Source organism: Pristiophorus japonicus, chromosome 12 (assembly GCF_044704955.1).
Source record: "Pristiophorus japonicus isolate sPriJap1 chromosome 12, sPriJap1.hap1, whole genome shotgun sequence".
Taxonomy (NCBI): domain Eukaryota; kingdom Metazoa; phylum Chordata; class Chondrichthyes; family Pristiophoridae; genus Pristiophorus; species Pristiophorus japonicus.
In genome coordinates, this window is record NC_091988.1 from 66,884,792 (window position 1) to 66,905,889 (window position 21,098).

Sequence of the window (21,098 nt, forward strand, 5' to 3'; positions counted from 1 at the left end):
GGGTGGGGTGGGGGAGTGTGTGGGGTGGAGTGGGGGAGTGTGTGGGGTGGAGTGGGGGAGTGTGGGGTGGGGGAGTGTGGGGTGGGGGAGTGTGTGGGGTGGGGTGGGGGAGTGTGGGGTGGGGTGGGATGGGGGAGCGTGTGGGGTGGAGTGGGGGAGCGTGTGGGGTGGAGTGGGGGAGCGTGTGGGGTGGAGTGGGGGAGCGTGTGGGGTGGAGTGGGGGAGCGTGTGGGGTGGAGTGGGGGAGCGTGTGGGGTGGAGTGGGGGAGCGTGTGGGGTGGAGTGGGGGAGCGTGTGGGGTGGAGTGGGGGAGCGTGTGGGGTGGGGGAGCGTGTGGGGGAGCGTGCGGGGTGGAGTGGGGGAGCGTGCGGGGTGGAGTGGGGGAGCGTGCGGGGTGGAGTGGGGGAGCGTGCGGGGTGGAGTGGGGGAGCGTGCGGGGTGGAGTGGGGGAGCGTGTGGGGTGGGGGAGCGTGTGGGGTAGTGTGCGGGGTGGAGTGGGGGAGTGTGCGGGGTGGAGTGGGGGAGTGTGCGGGGTGGAGTGGGGGAGTGTGCGGGGTGGAGTGGGGGAGTGTGCGGGGTGGAGTGGGGGAGTGTGCGGGGTGGAGTGGGGGAGTGTGCGGGGTGGAGTGGGGGTATGTGTGTGGGGTGGAGTGGGGGAGTGTGTGGGGTGGAGTGGGGGTATGTATGTGAGGTGGGGTGGTGGAGTGGGGGAGTGTGTGGGGTGGAGTGGGGGAGTGTGTGGGGTGGAGTGGGGGAGTGTGTGGGGTGGAGTGGGGGAGTGTGTGGGGTGGGGGAGCGTGTGGGGTGGAGTGGGGGAGCGTGTGGAGTGGAGTGGGGGAGCGTGTGGGGTGGGGGAGCGTGTGGGGTAGTGTGCGGGGTGGAGTGGGGGAGTGTGCGGGGTGGAGTGGGGGAGTGTGCGGGGTGGAGTGGGGGAGTGTGCGGGGTGGAGTGGGGGAGTGTGCGGGGTGGAGTGGGGGTATGTGTGTGGGGTGGAGTGGGGGAGTGTGTGGGGTGGAGTGGGGGTATGTATGTGAGGTGGGGTGGTGGAGTGGGGGAGTGTGTGGGGTGGAGTGGGGGAGTGTGTGGGGTGGAGTGGGGGAGTGTGTGGGGTGGAGTGGGGGAGTGTGTGGGGTGGAGTGGGGGTATGTGTGTGGGGTGGGGTGGGGGAGTGTGTGGGGTGGAGTGGGGGAGTGTGTGGGGTGCAGATTTTAGTCACACAGATTTTAGTTGCCCCTGGGAAATTTGATAGACTTTTACCGGCGGCGATAAAATTATCGCCTCGCCGTCTAACTTTAGCCAGATCATGATGTCAGTACGCGCGATATTAGGTTTTTGCACCTTACTTACCGACAGCGCCTGGACACACCAGAGAAACCAGGCGGTCCCAACTACTTTGGGCGATGCCGGGAGGGTATTTAAAGGGATGAGCAACTGGCTTAATCAGAGATCACAGTGAGTGCTCCACATAGCATAGTGCGAGAACCTCTTGGATTGCTGCGGCTGATTGTCGTCAAACTTAGTTAAGTAACGATTTGAAGTGTGCATTTACATGGTGCATTGCTATCATGCCATGTCGTCTCTTCCAAGCACTTGGTAGGTGGCGTCTCCAGTGAAGGGAGCTTGGAAATGTGGGGCCACGAATGATGAGACCTCATAGGCGTCGGGACAGGAAGCCCTACCCCCCTGGTCCCCCCCACGGGTTTATCGGGAGCAGTTCTCATACCTGGACATGTCTGAGGAGCAGTGTGTAAGAAGGCTGTGGTTCCACAAGGAGATGGTGACCAAGCTATGCCATACACATAGTGAAGGAGCAGATACTGCACAGACTGTACATTGTGTGAGACAGTGAGGTTCATATTTTGGCATAGAAAGGGTACTCACCCTGACGACCCTACTGAGGTTGTTGAACTTCTTGCGACATTGTATCGCAGTTCTGATCACCATGCTCCTGGCCGGCAAGTGCTGGGCCACCTCCCTCCACAACCATCTTAAAAACTCTTGGAGGTGGCCTCCTGCCACTCTCGGGCTGCAGGACACCCCATTGCCTCTCCACAGCCTCGATTAATGCCTCATGGGCTGCGTTCGAAAATCGGTGGGCATGCTGGCGACTGGCTCCCTCAGCCACCTTCCCGCTCTGATCAGACTACAGTGATGAAACTGCGCCTGCGCGGACTCATCTTACTGCGCCTTTAAGAAGTGGCTGGTGCCGGAATGTCTTGACGACCATCGCCTCATCCACGTTCACTCTGGGAATTTATTGCAGCGATTGCGCAAAAATGGATTTAACAATCCATTTCCCACTTGGGGTGCTGAAACCGAATTTCATGGTAGATGGCGCTAACTTTCACAAGGCACTAAACTTACCGACCAACCAGGCTTACCACCTCAAAATGGGCAATACCCAATTTCTAGCCCAACAAACTAGAAGCTGCGCAGAAACATCCTGCACATAACTGATGATACAAAGATGGCGGGAAAGCAAATTGTGAAGAGGGCACAAAAAAAATCTGCAAAGGGATATAGACAGGCTAAGTGAGTCGGCAAACATTTGGCAGATGGAGTATAATGTGGGAAAATGTGAGGTTATCCACTTTGGCAGAAATAATAGAAAAGCAAATTATAATTTAAATGGAGAAAAATTGCAAAGTGCTGCAGTACAGAGGGACCTGGGGGTCCTTGTGCATGAAACACAAAAAGTTAGTATGCAGGTACAACATGTAACCAGGAAGGCAAATGGAATGTTGGCCTTTATTGCAAGGGGGATAGAGCATAAAAGCAGAGAAGTCCTGCTACAACTGTACAGGGTATTGGTGAGGCCACACCTGGAGTACTGCGTACAGTTTTGGTCTCCGTATTTAAGGAAGGATATAATTACATTCGAGGCTGTTCAGAGAAGGTTCACTAGGTTGATTTCAGAGATGAGGGGGTTGACTTATGAAGATAGGTTGAGTAGGTTGGGCCAATACTCGTTGGAGTTCAGAAGAAAAAGAGGTGATCTTATTGAAACATATAAGATAATGGGGTAGAAATTCCGATGTCCTGGGCCCATACAAAGTTTCTACGGACCCGGGAAGGCATTGTTTTCAGCACGCAATGTGCATGCGCTGTAAACTGGCTTTTCCGACCTGTCGAGCTGGAGCTTGACAGATCGTAGACATCTTGGAAGCAGGATTTACGCATATCTTGCCCGGCAAATGTTCTCAAAAATCTTGCGCCTGAAAAAGCAGGCGCATAGCCTACTTTTACAGGAGTAAGAGTTTAAAAACCTATAAAAAACATGATTAAAATAAAATTTTAAAAAATACATTTATGTTAAAATCCTGCCCACTCGGATAATGTTATTTTAAACCCTAACTTTTATTAAAAATCAGCAATTTTTTTTCTTTAAAAACATGTATAACAACTTTAATTTCTATTAGTGTATTGTGTGAGGTGTCTTTTAAATGTTTTGTGTAGTGTTTTTGCATTTTAGGGTTTTTCTCATTCGTAGTAATAGGAGATTCATAGAAACATAGAAATTAGGTGCAGGAGCAGGTCATTCATAGAAACATAGAAAATAGGTGCAGGAATAGGCCATTCAATAAGATCATGGCTGATCATTCCCTCAGTACCCCTTATCCTGCTTTCTCTCCTACCCCTTGATCCCTTTAGCCGTAAGGGCCATATCTAATTCCCTCTTGAACAAATCCAATGAACTGGCATCAACAACTCTCTGCGGTAGACAGGTTAACAACTCTCTGAGTGAAGAAGTTTCTCCTCATCTCAGTCCTAAATGGCCTACCCCTTATCCTATGATTGTGTCCCCTGGTTCTGGACTTCCCCATCATCAGGAACATTCTTCCCGCATCTAACCTGCCCAGTCCCGTCAGAATCCTGTAAGTTTCTATGAGATACCCTCTCATCCTTCTAAACTCCAGTGTATAAAGGCCCTGCACCGCCACTCAATAAGGGCCATATCTAACTCCCTTTTGAATATATCTTATGAACTGGCCTGAACAACTTTCTGCAGTAGAGAATTCCACAGGTTAAGCACTCTCTGAGTGAAGAAGTTTCTCCTCATCTCGGACCTAAATGGCTTTACCCCTTATTCTTAGACTGCGATCCCTGGCTCTGGAACTCCCCAGCAATGGGAACATTATTCCTGCCTCTAACCTGTCCAATCCCGTCAGAATTTTTATATGTTTCTGTAAGATCTCCTCTCATTCTTCTAAACTCCAGTGGGTACAAGCCCAGTTGATCCAGTCTCTCCTCATATGTCAGTCCTGCCGTCCCGGGAATCAATCTGGTGAACCTTCGCTGCACTCCCTCAATAGTAAGAACGTCCTTCCTCAGATTAGAGGACCAAAACTGAACACAATATTCCAGGTGTGTCCTCACCAAGGCTCTGTACAACTGCAGTAAGACCTCCCTGCTCCTATACTCAAATCCTCTTGCTATGAAGGCCAACATGCCATTTGCCTTCTTCACCGCCTGCTGTACCTGCATGCCAAACTTCAATGACTGATGTACCATGACACCCAGATCTCGGTGCACCTCCCCTTTTCCTAATCTGTCATCATTCAGATAATATTCTGTCTTCCTGTTTTTGCCACCAAAGTGGATAACCTCACATTATACTGCATCTGCCATGCATTTGTCCACTCACCTAACCTGTCCAAGTCACCCTGCAGTCTATTAGCATCCTCTTCACAGCTCACACTGCCACCCAGCTTAGTGTCATCTCCAAACTTGGAGATATTACATTCAATTCCTTCATCTAAATCATTGATGTATATTGTAAATAGCTGGGGTCCCAGCACTGAGCCCTGCGGCACCACACTGGTCACTGCCTGCCATTCTGAAAAGGACCCGTTTATTCCGACTCTCTGCTTCCTGTCAGCCAACCAGTTCTCTATCCATGTCAATACATTACCCCTAATACCATGTGCTTTAATTTTGCACACTAATCTCTTGTGTGGGACCTTGTCAAAAGCCTTTTGAAAGTCCAAGTGCACCACATCTACTGGTTCTCCCTTGTCCACTCTACTAGTTACATCCTCAAAAAATTCGAGAAGATTTGTCAGGCATGATTTCCCTTTCATAAATCCATGTTGACTTGGACCGATCCTGTCACTGCTTTCCAAATGCGCTGCTATTTCATCTTTAATAATTGATTCCAACATTTTCCCCACCACCGATGTTGGGCTTTCCGGTCTATATAATTCCTTTTCTCTCCTTCCTTTTTTGAAAAGTGGTATTACATTAGCTATCCTCCAGTCCATAGGAACTGATCCAGAGTCAATAGAATGTTGGAAAATGATCACCAATGCATCCACTATTTCTAGGGCCACTTCCTTAAGTACTCTGGGATGCAGACTATCAGGCCCTGGGGATTTATCAGCCTTCAATCCCATCAATTTCGCTAACACAATTTCCTGACTAATAAGGATTTCCTTCAGTTCCTCCTTTCTGCTACACCCTCGAACCCCTCGTATTTCCAGAAGGTTATTTGTGTCTTCCTTATTGAAGACAGATCCAAAGTATTTGATCAATTGGTCTGCCATTTCTTTGTTCCCCATGATATAAATTCACGATTCTCCTATTACTATGAATGAGAAAATACTTACCTGTGATTGGGTGTCCAGCCCACGTGACTCCTGCGCACATCCCTACGGGCAAACGCTGCTACGCGCAAGGAGAAGAGGCCTGTGGACCGGGATCTCGAGCGGATGCAGCAGCTTCAGGTAAGTGCGCTTTTTATGTCTATTACTTAGTGCTTTGCCTGCGGGAAATTCTTGAGAGGAATTTCTTTCCCAATGAGGGGGATCGACAAGGTGGATGCAGAGAGGATATTTCCACATAGAGGAAACTAAAACTCGGGGACTAAAACAAGGGGAGCAGTGGAGGATGGGTCATTTGAATATATTTAAGGTGGAGATAGATAGATTTTTGAGCGACAAGGGAGTAAAGGGTTATGGGGAGAGGGTGGGGAAGTGGAGCTGAGTCCATGATCTTATTGAATGACGGAGCAGGCTTGAGGGGCCAAATGGCCTACTCCTGCTTCTATTTCTTATGTTCTTAACTGTCAGGTTCCAAATTTAAAAAATACCGTTCACCAAACAGACAGGATCCCCAGCATCCACTGTAATTATTTACATAGAGCCACAGGAACAAATCCTGGCAGATCACATATACATCTTTAAATGTCTGAAATATCCGCTAATCATTCAGTTCCAGTCATTGTCTCCTTTCCCACCATCTCCAGTTCTGCATAAGTGGCATAGCTCCTGATGGTTGGAACAGGATTACACGGAGAATTTACATTCTCACAAAATGTTCATTCAGTCAGATTTCAATACATTTATTTCCTATCTTTGCTTTGAATTTACAATGAAGCACCTCTTCTTAGCAGGTCCGTGGCGCACTGGCAAATGTGCCTGAGTTAAATGCAGAAGTCGGCGGGATGAAGGCGGGTAACCGACGTGCTGTCAGTTTCAGCACTGTCAACCTGCTGATCAACCCGCACTCTATGCAATGGGAAAATTCATGCGTGTCTGACTGAGAATTCTTCAATCTGATTGGTTGAAGTGTCACACTGTTGCTCACACACACCTGATGACTGTGAGGTTCCACTCAAAAGCCCACAAAAAGTCTGTGGGCAGCTGTCAGCGTGATGAACAGAGAGCTCCTTTGCCACTGATCACAAAATCCAGTGCATATATACCTCTACTGCATTGCCTTGATCAACCTTCTGTTACCTCATCAGAGAACTCAATCAAGTTACTCAGACACGATTTGCTTTTAACAAATCTATGCTGGCTCTCAATGATTAAACCATGCCTTTCCAAATGAAATTTGAATTTGTTCTTGATACTGGTTTATAATAACTTTCCCACCACCGATGTGGCTGACTGGCCTGTCGTTTCCTGGTTTATCCCTTTCCCCTTTCTTGAATAGCTAGTCCTACTCCCCTGCTCTTTAGTAGTACTTCTCCAATTCCCTTTTTAAAGATACTATTGAATCTGCTTCCACCGCCCTTTCAAGCAGTGTGTTCCAGATCACAACTCACTGCATAAAAAAATATTTTGTGGTGCCTCTTTTTTGTCAATCGCCTTAAAACTGTCCTTTGGTTATTGACTCTTCTGTCTCTGGAAACTGCTTCTCCTTACTTTATTAGAACCCCTCATCCTTTTGACAGCTCTATTAAATCTACCCGTAATTTCTGCTCTAACCCCAGCTTCTCCATTCTCTCCACATAACTTAAGGCCCTCATCCCTGGTACCATTCTAATAAAACTCCTACAGTGTGGTGTCCAGAATTGGATACAATACTCTAGCTGAAGCCTACCCAGTGTTTTATAAAGGTTTATCATAACTCCCTTGGTTTTGCACTTTCTGCCACTATTTATAAAGCCAAGGATCCATATGCGATATTTAACAGCTTATTTCAATTTCAACGGTTTGAGTATATGAACCCCCCAGGTCTCTCAGTTCCTGCACCCGTTTTAACATTGTACCATTTAGTTTACATAGTCCTCCTGTATACTTAACTGACGGTGTAGTCAGTATATGATGCAATGCTCGCTGATGATTGCAGTTTTCAGCTCCATTTTCAATTCTTCAGATAATGAAGCAGTCCGTCCCCGCATGCAGCAAGATCTGGACAACATCCAGGTTTGGGCTGATAAATGGCAGGTATTATTTAGATCACACAAGTGCCAGGCGATGATCACCCAGCTTAAACATCTACTCCCCTCCACCACCGACGCACCGTGGCTGCAGTGTGTACTATCTACACGATGCACTGCAGCAACCAGCCAAGGCTTCTTCGGCAGCACCTCCCAAACCCGCGACCTCTACCACTTAGAAGGACAAAGGCAGTAGGTGCCTGGGAATGCCAATACCTCTGAGTTACACACCATCCTAACTTGGAAATATATCGCCGTTCCTTCATCATCACTGGGCTAAAATCCTGGAACTCCCTCTCTGACAGCACTGTGGGTGCACCTTCACCACACGGACTGCAGCGGTTCAAGGGGGCGGATCATCACCACCTTCTCAAGGGCATTTAGGGATGGGCAATAAATGCTGGCCTTACCAGAGATGCCCACATCCCATGAATAAATAAAGAAAAACATGGCCGATCCAGACTCAGCCCATTGGGCGATCCCATTGGCCGATCCAGTCGCTGCCTGCTTCTGCTCCATGACTGCTGCCTCCGTAACTACTGTGGCTGAATTTAAACATAATCTGTTGGTTGTAAGCTAGTCGGGATGTCTGAAGCCGTGATAAGCTGCTGTATAAATACAAGTTCCCCTTTCCTCTAGCCGCCCCTCGACCATGGATTGCAGGAGAATATGAAGCTGGAAGCAGCCAACCCACTACGTCCAGGAGAGATTTGTGTCGCCACAGTTACCAAGTTTAAGGGCCAATACATCTGGCTACATCTGGAGGGTGAGGTTGCGCATGGGCATGCGGGGGTGGTGAGGGGATGGGGCGCAGCTGGGGGATTGAGGACGGGCAGTAGGGATGGGGCGAGAGCGCGAGGTGGTGACGGTGGCTGAGGGGGGTGGGGTGGGGGGAGGCAATAGTGAAGGTGGATGGGGGTGATGATGGCCAGTGGGTTGAGGGGACGTGCATGGGGGGGTTTGTTCTGATCGAGGCTTTAGTATTCAGACATGGGAGCATCGGGAGACAAAAGAAATATAACAAATAATTTACATAGTATTTTTATTAATTTCTGTATAACTTATTGGCAGGTTCAAAGGAGCCAATCCCAGAAATCATTGTGCACGCAGAGTCAATGGAGATTTTCCCAGTCGGCTGGTGTGAGACCAATGGATTCCCCCTTCAAGCTCCACGGAAACTAATTGGTAATGCAGAGAAGCTGTGGCAATGAGCCACACTCCATCATACAGTAATATGCCTCTCTTTTCCTCACATACTTCCGTGTTTTAAATATGTTCCTGTTTTTACTGGGGACATCAGGATTTTACTCCTTCAATAATCTTGGCCTATTTTTCTCTTTTTGCAGTCACCAAATACAAGAAGGTCGCAGTGGTCCAGCCAGAGAAACAGTAAGTGGCAGAAAAAGGTTCATGGTGAAGTTCCTCAAACTAATGTAACAAATGACAACCTTGAGTTGGGGAACCATTTGAACTTTTGGATTAAGCTGTGCTGTGTGTTGTTTCCAGTCCATGGCAACCACAGCAACTCAGACATGTACAGAAATGTTGTTTCTTAGTCGCAGGCCCTCTCACCTATTGTTTGTGAATTACAGCAAATCAATAAATGCACAGCAGCAATGATCACATTGCAAGCACTTACATCATTGAGGCAAAAAATGCAATGAAATGATTAAATCACCATTACTTTGCACGAGGAACAAAGAGACCAATTGCCAGCGCGAGTATGTTTAATGTTTTCTATGGACAATACAGTCGCCAAGTGAAAGAGTCTTTCCCGAGGTCAATGAGAGAGAGTTTCCCGGGGTCAGTGAGAGAGCTTGCGGTGTTTACGGGGTCAGTGAGAGAGCTATGGGTGTTCCGGGGGTCAGTGAGAGAGCTTGGGGTGTTCCGGGGGTCAGTGAGTGAGCTCGCGGGGTCAGTGAGTGCTCACGGTGTTCCCGGGGTCAGTGAGAGCTCACGGTGTTCCCGGGGTCAGTGAGAGCTCACGGTGTTCCCGGGGTCAGTGAGTGAGCTCACGGTGTTCCCGGGGTCAGTGAGTGAGCTCGCGGGGTCAGTGAGAGTTCACGGTGTTCCCGGGGTCAGTGAGGGCTCACGGTGTTCCCGGGGTCAGTGAGTGAGCTCACGGTGTTCCCGGGGTCAGTGAGTGAGCTCACGGTGTTCCCGGGGTCAGTGAGTGAGCTCGCGGGGTCAGTGAGAGTTCACGGTGTTCCCGGGGTCAGTGAGGGCTCACGGTGTTCCCGGGGTCAGTGAGTGAGCTCACGGTGTTCCCGGGGTCAGTGAGTGAGCTCGCGGGGTCAGTGAGAGTTCACGGTGTTCCCGGGGTCAGTGAGGGCTCACGGTGTTCCCGGGGTCAGTGAGTGAGCTCACGGTGTTCCCGGGGTCAGTGAGTGAGCTCGCGGGGTCAGTGAGAGAGCTCGTGGTGTTCCCGGGGTCAGTGAGAGCTCACGGGGTCAGTGAGAGCTCACGGTGTTCCCGGGGTCAGTGAGTGAGCTCACGGTGTTCCCGGGGTCAGTGTGTGAGCTCGCGGGGTCAGTGAGAGAGCTCGTGGTGTTCCCGGGGTCAGTGAGAGCTCACTGGGTCAGTGAGAGCTCGCGGTGTTCCCGGAGTCAGTGAGAGCTCACGGTGTTCCCGGGGTCAGTGAGTGAGCTCACTGGGTCAATCAATGAGAGAGCTCACGGTGTTCCCAGGGTCAGTGAGAGCTCGCGGTGTCCCGGGGTCAGTGAGAGCTCATGGTGTTTCTTGGGTCAGTGAGAGCTCACGGGGTCAGTGAGTTAGCTCACGGTGTTCCCGGGGTCAGTGAGAGAGCTCACGATGTTCCCAGGGTCAGTGAGAGAGCTCACAGTGTTCCCGGGGTCAGTGAAAGAGCTCAGGGTGTTCCCGGTGTCAGTGAGAGAGCTCACTGGGGAGAGAGCTCGTGGTGTTCCCGGGGTCAGTGAGTGAGCTCGCGGTGCTCCCAGGGTCAGTGAGAGAGCTCACTGGGTCAGTGAGAGAGCTCACGGTGTTCCCGGGGTCAGTGAGAGAGCTCACGGTGTTCCCGGGGTCAGTGAAAGAGCTCAGGGTGTTCCCGGGGTCAGTGAGAGAGCTCACTGGGTCAGTGAGAGAGCTCGTGGTGTTCATGGGGTCAGTGAGATCTCGCAGTGTTCCCGGGGTCAGTGAGAGAGCTCATGGTATTCCCGGGGTCAGTGAGAGCTCACGGTGTTTCCGGGGTCAGTGAGAGAACTCATGGTGTTCCCGGGGTCAGTGAGAGAACTCACGGTGTTCCCGGGGTCAGTGAGAGAGCTCACTGGGTCAGTGAGAGAGCTCGCGGTGTTCCCGGGGTCAGTGAGAGCTCACGGTGTTCCCGGGGTCAGTGAGTGAGCTCATGGTGTTCCCTGGGTCAGTGAGAGAGCTCACGGTGTTCCCGGGGTCAGTGAGTGAGCTCGCGGTGTTCCCGGGGTCAGTGAGTGAGCTCGCGGTCTTCCCAGGGTCAGTGAGAGAGCTCACTGGGTCAGTGAGAGAGCTCACGGTGTTCCCGGGGTCAGTGAGAGAGCACACTGTGTTCCCGGGGTCAGTGAAAGAGCTCAGGGTGTTCCCGGGGTCAGTGAGAGAGCTCACTGGGTCAGTGAGAGAGCTCGTGGTGTTCATGGGGTCAGTGAGAGCTCGCAGTGTTCCCGGGGTCAGTGAGAGAGCTCACGGTGTTCCCAGGGTCAGTGAGAGAACTCACGGTGTTCCCAGGGTCAGTGAGAGAGCTCACGGTGTTCCCAGGGTCAGTGAAAGAGCTTAGGGTGTTCCCGGGGTCAGTGAGAGAGCTCACAGTGTTCCTGGGGTCAGTGAAAGAGCTCAGGGTGTTCCCGGTGTCAGTGAGAGAGCTCACAGTGTTCCCGGGGTCAGTGAAAGAGCTCAGGGTGTTCCCGGTGTCAGTGAGAGAGCTCACTGGGGAGAGAGCTCGTGGTGTTCCCGGGGTCAGTGAGAGCTCGCATTGTTCCCGGGGTCAGTGAGAGAGCTCACGGTGTTCCCAGGGTCAGTGAGAGAACTCACGGTGTTCCCAGGGTCAGTGAGAGAGCTCACGGTGTTCCCAGGGTCAGTGAAAGATCTCCAGGGAGTTCCCGGGGTCAGTGAGAGAGGTCACAGTGTTCCTGGGGTCAATGAAAGAGCTCAGGGTGTTCCCAGTGTCAGTGAGAGAGCTCACTGGGGAGAGAGCTCGTGGTGTTCCCGGGGTCAGTGAGATCTCGCAGTGTTCCCGGGGTCAGTGAGAGTGCTCACGGTGTTCACGGGGTCAGTGAGAGAGCTCACGGTGTTCCCAGGGTCAGTGAAAGAGCTCAGGGTGTTCCCGGGGTCAGTGAGAGCTCGCGGTGTTCCCAGGATCAATGAAAGAGCCCAGGGTGTTCCCGGGGTCAGTGAGAGAGCTCACCGGGTCAGTGAAAGAACTCACGGGGTCAGTGAGTGAGCTTGCGGTGTTCCCGGGGTCAGTGAGTGAGCTCGCGGTGTTCCCGGGGTCAGTGAGAGAGCTCGGAGTGTTCCCGGGGTCAGTGAGAGAGCTTGGGGTGTTCCCGGGGTCAGTGAGAGCTCATGGTGTTTCCGGGATCAGTGAGAGAACTCGCGGTGTTCCCGGGGTCAGTGAGAGAGCTCACGGTGTTCCCGGGGTCAGTGAGAGAACTCACAGTGTTCCCAGGGTCAGTGAGAGACCTCACGGTGTTCCCGGGGTCAGTGAGAGAGCTCACGGTGTTCCCGGGGTCAGTGAGTGAGCTCACAGTGTTCCCAGGGTCAGTGAAAGAGCTCAGGGTGTTCCCGGGGTCAGTGAGAGAGCTCACTGGGTCAGTGAGAGAGCTCGTGGTGTTCATGGGGTCAGTGAGAGCTCGCAGTGTTCCCGGGGTCAGTGAGAGAGCTCACGGTGTTCCCAGGGTCAGTGAGAGAACTCACGGTGTTCCCAGGGTCAGTGAGAGAGCTCACGGTGTTCCCAGGGTCAGTGAAAGAGCTCAGGGTGTTCCCGGGGTCAGTGAGAGAGCTCACAGTGTTCCTGGGGTCAGTGAAAGAGCTCAGGGTGTTCCCGGTGTCAGTGAGAGAGCTCACAGTGTTCCCGGGGTCAGTGAAAGAGCTCAGGGTGTTCCCGGTGTCAGTGAGAGAGCTCACTGGGGAGAGAGCTCGTGGTGTTCCCGGGGTCAGTGAGAGCTCGCATTGTTCCCGGGGTCAGTGAGAGAGCTCACGGTGTTCCCAGGGTCAGTGAGAGAACTCACGGTGTTCCCAGGGTCAGTGAGAGAGCTCACGGTGTTCCCAGGGTCAGTGAAAGATCTCCAGGGAGTTCCCGGGGTCAGTGAGAGAGGTCACAGTGTTCCTGGGGTCAATGAAAGAGCTCAGGGTGTTCCCAGTGTCAGTGAGAGAGCTCACTGGGGAGAGAGCTCGTGGTGTTCCCGGGGTCAGTGAGATCTCGCAGTGTTCCCGGGGTCAGTGAGAGTGCTCACGGTGTTCACGGGGTCAGTGAGAGAGCTCACGGTGTTCCCAGGGTCAGTGAAAGAGCTCAGGGTGTTCCCGGGGTCAGTGAGAGCTCGCGGTGTTCCCAGGATCAATGAAAGAGCCCAGGGTGTTCCCGGGGTCAGTGAGAGAGCTCACCGGGTCAGTGAAAGAACTCACGGGGTCAGTGAGTGAGCTTGCGGTGTTCCCGGGGTCAGTGAGTGAGCTCGCGGTGTTCCCGGGGTCAGTGAGAGAGCTCGGAGTGTTCCCGGGGTCAGTGAGAGAGCTTGGGGTGTTCCCGGGGTCAGTGAGAGCTCATGGTGTTTCCGGGATCAGTGAGAGAACTCGCGGTGTTCCCGGGGTCAGTGAGAGAGCTCACGGTGTTCCCGGGGTCAGTGAGAGAACTCACGGTGTTCCCAGGGTCAGTGAGAGACCTCACGGTGTTCCCGGGGTCAGTGAGAGAGCTCACGGTGTTCCCGGGGTCAGTGAGTGAGCTCACAGTGTTCCCAGGGTCAGTGAAAGAGCTCAGGGTGTTCCCGGGGTCAGTGAGAGCTCACTGGGTCAGTGAGAGAGCTCGTGGTTTTCCCGGGGTCAGTGAGAGAGCTCACAATGTTCCCGGGGTCAGTGAAAGAGCTCAGGGTGTTCCCGGGGTCAGTGAGAGCTCACTGGGTCAGTGAGAGAGCTCGTGGTTTTCCCGGGGTCAGTGAGAGAGCTCACTGGGTCAGTGAGAGAGCTCACAGTGTTCGCGGGGTCAGTGAAAGAGCTCAGGGTGTCCCCGGTGTCAGTGAGAACTCACTTGGGAGAGAGCTCGTGGTGTTACCGGGGTCAGTGAGAGCTCGCAGTGTTCCCAGGGTCAGTGAGAGAGCTCGCGGTGTTCCCGGGGTCAGTGAGAGAACTCACGGTGTTCCCAGGGTCAGTGAGAGAGCTCACGGTGTTCCCGGTGTCAGTGAGAGAGCTCACGGTGTTCCCGGGGTCAGTGAGAGAGCTCACGGTGTTCCCGGGGTCAGTGAGAGAGCTCACGGTGTTCCTGGGGTCAGTGAGTGAGCTCGCGGTGTTCCCGGGGTCAGTGAGAGAGCTTGGGGTGTTCCCGGGGTCAGTGAGAGCTCATGGAGTTTCTGGGGTCAGTGAGAGAACTCGCGGTGGTCCCGGGGTCAGTGAAAGAGCTCACGGTGGTCCCGGGGTCAGTGAGAGAACTCACGGTGTTCCCGGGGTCAGTGAGAGAGCTCACGGTGTTCCCGGGGTCAGTGAGAGAACTCACGGTGTTCCCAGGGTCAGTGAGAGAGCTCACGGTGTTCCCGGGGTCAGTGAGAGAGCTCACGGTGTTCCCGGGGTCAGTGAAAGAGCTCACTGGGTCAGTGAGAGAGCTCGTGGTGTTCCCGGGGTCAGTGAGAGCTCGCGGTGTTCCCGGGGTCAGTGAGAGCTCATGGTGTTCCCGGGGTCAGTGAGAGAGCTCACTGGGTCAGTGAGAGCGCGCGGTGTTCCCGGGGTCAGTGAGAGAGCTCACGGTGTTCCCGGGGTCAGTGAAAGAGCTCAGGGTGTTCCCGGGGTCAGTGAGAGCTCACTGGGTCAGTGAGAGAGCTCGTGGTTTTCCCGGGGTCAGTGAGAGAGCTCACAGTGTTCCCAGGGTCAGTGAAAGAGCTCAGGGTGTTCCCGGTGTCAGTGAGAGCTCACTGGGGAGAGAGCTCGTGGTGTCCCCGGGGTCAGTGAGAGCTCGCAGTGTTCCCGGGGTCAGTGAAAGAGCTCACGGTGTTCCCAGGGTCAGTGAAATAGCTCAGGGTGTTCCTGGGGTCAGTGAGAGTTCGCGGTGTTTCCAGGGTCAGTGAAAGAGCTCAGGGTGTTCCCGGGGTCAGTGAAAGAACTCACGGGGTCAGTGAGAGAGCTCGCGGTGTTCCCAAGGTCAGTGAGAGAACTCACGGTGTTCCCAGGGTCAGTGAGAGAACTCACGGTGTTCCCAGGGTCAGTGAGAGAGCTCACAGTGTTCCCGGTGTCAGTGAAAGAGCTCAGGGTGTTCCCGGTGTCAGTGAGAGCTCACTGGGGAGAGAGGCCGTGGTTTTCCCGGGGTCAGTGAGAGCTCGCAGTGTTCCCGGGGTCAGTGAGAGCTCGCGGTGTTCCCAGGGTCAGTGAGTGAGCTCATGGTGTTCCCAGGGTCAGTGAGAGAACTCACGGTGTTCCCATTGTCAGTGAGAGAGCTCATGGTGTTCCCGGGGTCAGTGAGAGAACTCACGGTGTTCCCAGGGTCAGTGAGAGCTCGCGGTGTTCCCAGGATCAGTGAGTGAGCTCACGGTCTTCCCAGGATCAGTGAGAGAGCTCACGGTGTTCCCAGGGTCAGTGAGAGAGCTCACGGTGTTCCCGGGGTCAGTGAGTGAGCTCGCGGTGTTCCCGGCGTCAGTGAAAGAGCTCACTGGGTCAGTGTGAGAGCTCGTGGTGTTCCCGGGGTCAGTGAGAGCTCGCGGTGTTCCCGGGGTCAGTGAGAGCTCATGGTGTTCCCGGGGTCAGTGAAAGAGCTCAGGGTGTTCCCGGGGTCAGTGAGAGAGCTCACTGGGTCAGTGAGTGCTCGCGGTGTTCCCAGGGTCAGTGAGAGAGCTCAGGGTGTTCCCGGGGTCAGTGAGAGAGCTCGTGGTTTTCCCAGGGTCAGTGAGAGAGCTCACAATGTTCCCGGGGTCAGTGAAAGAGCTCAGGGTGTTCCCGGGGTCAGTGAGAGTTCACTGGGTCAGTGAGAGAGCTCGTGGTTTTCCCGGGGTCAGTGAGAGAGCCCACTGGGTCAGTGAGATAGCTCACAGTGTTCTCGGGGTCATTGAAAGAGCTCAGGGTGTTCCCGGTGTCAGTGAGAACTCACTTGGGAGAGAGCTCGTGGTGTTACCGGGGTCAGTGAGAGCTCGCAGTGTTCCCAGGGTCAGTGAGAGAACTCACGGTGTTCCCAGGGTCAGTGAGAGAGCTCAGCGTGTTCCCGGGGTCAGTGAGAGCTCACTGGGTCAGTGAGAGAGCTCGTGGTTTTCCCGGGGTCAGTGAGAGAGCTCACAGTGTTCCCGGGGTCAGTGAGAGAGCTCACGGTGTTCCCGGGGTCAGTGAGAGAGCTCACGGTGTTCCCGGGGTCAGTGAGAGAGCTCACAATGTTCCCGGGGTCAGTGAAAGAGCTCAGGGTGTTCCCGGGGTCAGTGAGAGCTCACTGGGTCAGTGAGAGAGCTCGTGGTTTTCCCGGGGTCAGTGAGAGAGCTCACTGGGTCAGTGAGAGAGCTCACAGTGTTCTCGGGGTCAGTGAAAGAGCTCAGGGTGTTCCCGGTGTCAGTGAGAACTCACTTGGGAGAGAGCTCGTGGTGTTACCGGGGTCAGTGAGAGCTCGCAGTGTTCCCAGGGTCAGTGAGAGAGCTCGCGGTGTTCCCGGGGTCAGTGAGAGAACTCACGGTGTTCCCGGGGTCAGTGAGAGAGCTCACGGTGTTCCCGGGGTCAGTGAGAGAGCTCACGGTGTTCCCGGGGTCAGTGAGAGAGCTCACGGTGTTCCCGGGGTCAGTGAGAGAGCTCACGGTGTTCCCGGGGTCAGTGAGTGAGCTCGCAGTGTTCCCGGGGTCAGTGAGAGAGCTTGGGGTGTTCCCGGGGTCAGTGAGAGCTCATGGAGTTTCCGGGGTCAGTGAGAGAACTCGCGGTGGTCCCGGGGTCAGTGAGAGAGCTCACGGTGTTCGCGGGGTCAGTGAGAGAGCTCACGGTGTTACCAGGATCAGTGATTGAGCTCGGGGTGTTCCCGGGGTCAGTGAGAGCTCGCGGTGTTCCCGGGGTCAGTAAAAGAACTCACGGGGTCAGTGAGAGAGCTCGCGGTGTTTTATAATATCATAAGAATATAAGAAGCAGGAGTAGGCCACCTGGCCCCTCGAGCCTGCTCTGCCATTCAATAAGATCATGGCTGATCTGATCATGGACCCAGCTCCACTTCCCTGCCCCCTCCCCATAACCCTTTACTATTTTATTACTCAAAAACTGTCTATCTCCGCCTTAAATGGCTCTCTGGGGCAGAGAATTCCACAGATTTACAATCCTCTGAGAGAAGAAATTTCTCCTCATCTCAGTTTTAAATGGGAGGCCCCTTATTCTGAGACTATGCCCCCTAGTTTTAGTTTACCTAAGAATGGAAATATCCTCTCTGCATCCCCCTTGTCGAGCCCCCTCATTATCTTATATGTTTCGATAAGATCTCCTCTCATTCTTCTGAACTCCAACGTGTATAGGCCCAACCTACTCAACCTATCTTCATAAATCAAGCCCCTCATCTCCGGAATCAACCCAGTGAACCTTCTCTGAACAGCCTCCAAGGCAAGTATATATTTCCTTAAATACAGAGACCAAAACTGTACGCAGTACTCTTGGTGTGGCCTTACCAATACCCTGTACAGTTGTAGCAGGACGTCTCTGCTTTTATACTCTCTCCCCCTTGCAATAAAGGCATACATTCCATTTGCCTTCCTGATTACTTGCTGTACCTGCATACTAACTTTTTGTGTTTCATGCAAAAAGACTCCCAGGCCCCTCTATACTGTAGCACTTTGCAATTTTTCTCCATTTAAATAATAATTTGCTTTCCTATTTTTTCTGTCAAAGTGGATAACCTCACATTTTCCCACATTATACTTCATCTGCCAAATGTTTGCCCACTCACTTAGCCTGTCTATATCCCTTTGCAGATTCTTTGCATCTGCTTCACAACTTGTTTTCCCACCTATTTTATATCATCAGCAAATTTGGCTATATTACACTTGGTCCCTTCAGCCAAGTCATTAATATAGATTGTAAATAGTTAAGGCCCCAGCACCAGTCCCTGCGGCACCCCACCAGTTACTGTTTACCAACCGGAAAATGACCCATTCATCCCGACTCTCTGTTTTCTGTTAGTTAGCCAATCCTCTATCCATGCTAATATATTACCCCCAACCCCATGCAGAAACCTTTTATGTGGCACCATATCGAATGGCTCTGGAAATCCAAATACACCACATCTACTTGTTCCCCCTTATCCACCCTGGTTGTCACATCCTCAAAGAACTCCAGCAAATTTATCAAACATTATTTCCCTTTAATAAAACCATGTTGACTCTGCTTAATTGAACTATGCTTTTCCAAATGTCCTGCTACTGCTTCCTTAATAATGGACTTCAACATTTTCCCAACGACAGATGTTAGGCTAAGTGGTCTATAGTTCCCTCCTTTCTGTCTGCCTCCTTTTTTAAATACATTTGCAGTTTTCAATCTGCTGGGACCTCCCCAGAATCCAGGGAATGTTGGTAGATTACAACCAATGCATACACTTGCTTTGCAACCACTTCTTTTAAGACCCTAGGATGCAGGGCATCAGGTCCAGGGGACTTGTCCACCTTTAGTCCCACTATTTTACCGAGTACTACTTCTTTAGTGATTGTATTAAGTTCCTCTTTCCCTATAGCCCCTTGATTATCCATAATGGGAATGTTTTTAGTGTCTTCTATCATGAAACATATAAAAAAAAAGGTTGTGAATCTTTTAAATTCTCTATCCCAGAGAGCTGCGGCTGCTCAGTTGTTGACTATATTCAAAAAAAATTGGGGAATTATGGGATATGGGGACGGTGTGGGAAGTTGGAGTTGAGGTAGAAGATCAGCCATGATCTTGTTGAATGGCGGAACAGACTCAAAGGGCCAAATGGCTGCTTCCAGCTCCTATTTATTATGTTCTTCATTGTATTCCGATGCCACATCTGGAGCAGGGGCGAGCCGAGGCCGGGAGCTGACCCAGGAATAGGGCTGGGAGTACAGAAATGTCATCAAACTGGAGTCTGGAATTGAGAGAAAAATGTATCCGAACCAATTGTGTGGTTTAGTGGTGAGAGTGTGGGGCCAATGTTGGGTTTTGGTGATTTGAATCTGTTGCGTTATGGAGTAAGATTGTGCTTTTGCTGTGTATTGTAGAGTAAACACTCCAAGAGTCTCTGATGGTTTCAAGAATCAAGACTTCATTTTCTCACTGCATGATTCAGGTAAGAGACTTTGCTTCTCGTGGTGTGGGTCAGAGAGAGACCATTCGAACCTCGGCCATATGCCTCCATGCACACACTGCATCAATTGCTGTAGGTTGCATTAGCATGAGATCCCGACAGTTAACCTAAATGGCACGTTTATCTGAACAAACTGCACATTTCTGACAAAGTTATACATGAATATAATTGCAGATCTTTTCCGTGGGGGGGGAGGTGGGTGCCCGTGCTATGTCCAGTGGGGTAGGGGGGAGGTCTGTGCTGTCCAGTGGGGGCAGGGGGGGTCTGTACTGTCCAGTGGGGGCAGGGGGGGGTCTTTGCTGTCCAGTGGGGGGGGAGGGACCGTGCTGTCCAATGCGGGGGGGGTGGGGGGAACCGTGCTGTCCAGTGGGGGAGGGAGGGACCGTGCTGTCCAGTGGTGGGGGTGGGGGGCCGTGCTGTCCAATGGGGAGGAGGGGGGGTGTACCATGCTGTCGAATGCGAATGGGGGGTCGGGGGGGGGGACCATGCTGTCCAATTGGGAGGGGGGGGAGCCTTGCTGTCCAGCGGGGGGGGGGGGGGGGGGGGGGGTCTGTGCTGTCCAGGGGGAAGGGGGGGTCCATGCTATTTTTAGTGAGTGAATTACACCAGTGTCAGTGAACTGGTGCATGATTTGAATATTGATTTTAATACTGAAAAAAGAATGATGGTGTGATTCTGTAAACAGTAGCTCACGGTGTGCCATCTCCCTCCGTAACGTTGGGTAATAATTCTTATGGCAGATTCATGTAAAAACCCTTGTGGTGTAAAGCGGCCGTGGATTGCAGTTCCGTGACTGAGGTGCTCTCTGCTCCTTGGATTTCCATTGTGTGACTGTCTGATGGCTCCTTTTATTGAATCAGGGTTGAGTAACGCGAGATATTACTGCCCCAAGATCTACTTCAACCATCGCTGCTTCTCAGGACCGTACCTCAACAAAGGTCGCATCGCCGAACTGCCGCAGGCGGTAGGACCCGGGAACTGCCTGCTGGTCCTGAGGGAGGTTTGCATTGTCTGAGTTTCCGCACACGGCACTGACCCTGCCCCCCTGGCACTGACCCCGCCCCTCTGGCACCGACCCCAGCACCAGCCCCGGCAGTGACTCCGTCCCCCTGGCACTGACCCCGCTCCCTGGCTCTGACCCCATCCCCTGGCACCGACTCCTCCCCTGACCCCGCTCCTGGCACTGACCCCACCCTCTGGCATCGACTCCTCCCCTGACCCCGCCCCCTGGCTCTGACCCCATTCCCTGGCACCGACTCCTCTCCCCCCTCCCTCCTTCTCTCCCCCCTCCCTCCTTCTCTCCCCCCTCCCTCCTTCTCTCCCCCCTCCCTCCTTCTCTCCCCCTCCCTTCTTCTCTCCCCCCTCCCTCCTTCTCTCCCCCCTCCCTCCTTCTCTCCCCCTCCCTCCTTCTCTCCCCTCCATCCTTCTCTCCCCCTCCATCCTTCTCTCCCCCTCCCTCCTTCTCTTCCCCCCTCCCTCCTTCTCTCCCCCTCCATCCTTCTCTCCCCCTCCATCCTTCTCTCCCCCTCCCTCCTTCTCTCCCCCCTCCCTTCTTCTCCCCCCTCCCTCCTTCTCACCCCCCTCACTCCATCCTTCTCTTACCCCCCTCCCTCCCTCCTTCTCTTCCCCCCTCCCTCCCTCTTCTCCCCCCTCCCTCCCTCTCTTCCGCCTCTCCCTCCCTCTCTTCCGCCCCTCCCTCCCTCTCTTCCCCCCCCTCCCTCCCTCTCTTCCCCCCTCCCTCCCTCTCTTCCCCCCTCCCTCCCTCTCTTCCCCCCTCCCTCCCTCTCTTCCCCCCCTCCCTCCCTCTCTTCCTCCACTCCCTCCCTGTCTTCCCCCCCTCCCTCCCTCTCTTCCCTTCCCCCCTCCCTTTCTTCCCTTCCCCCCTCCCTTTCTTCCTTTCTTCCCCCCCTCCCTCCCTCTACTCCACCCTCTCGTCCCCCTCCCTCTCTTTCTTCCCTCCCACTCCCTCTCCCTCTCTCTTCCCTCTCCCTC

General features: G+C 53.3%; 1 protein-coding gene across 2 annotated transcripts in view; it reads left to right on the forward strand.

Annotated features, from left to right (window-relative positions):
* Window positions 1–20,424, forward strand: part of LOC139276932 (scm-like with four MBT domains protein 1) — a 65,268-nt gene extending 44,844 nt beyond the window's left edge. Inside the window, exons 10-14 of one of the 2 annotated variants that reach the window (XM_070894930.1) lie at window positions 8,306–8,432; window positions 8,738–8,851; window positions 9,013–9,055; window positions 19,021–19,088; window positions 19,967–20,424. In XM_070894930.1, coding sequence (XP_070751031.1) covers window positions 8,306–8,432; window positions 8,738–8,851; window positions 9,013–9,055; window positions 19,021–19,088; window positions 19,967–20,121 — 507 coding nt within the window. In that variant the 3' untranslated portion in view covers window positions 20,122–20,424. Of the gene's footprint in view, window positions 1–8,305; window positions 8,433–8,737; window positions 8,896–9,012; window positions 9,056–19,020; window positions 19,089–19,966 lie in introns of those variants that run through there. The other variant, XR_011595995.1, reaches the window with a different exon arrangement.
* The last annotated feature ends 674 nt before the right edge of the window (window positions 20,425–21,098 follow it).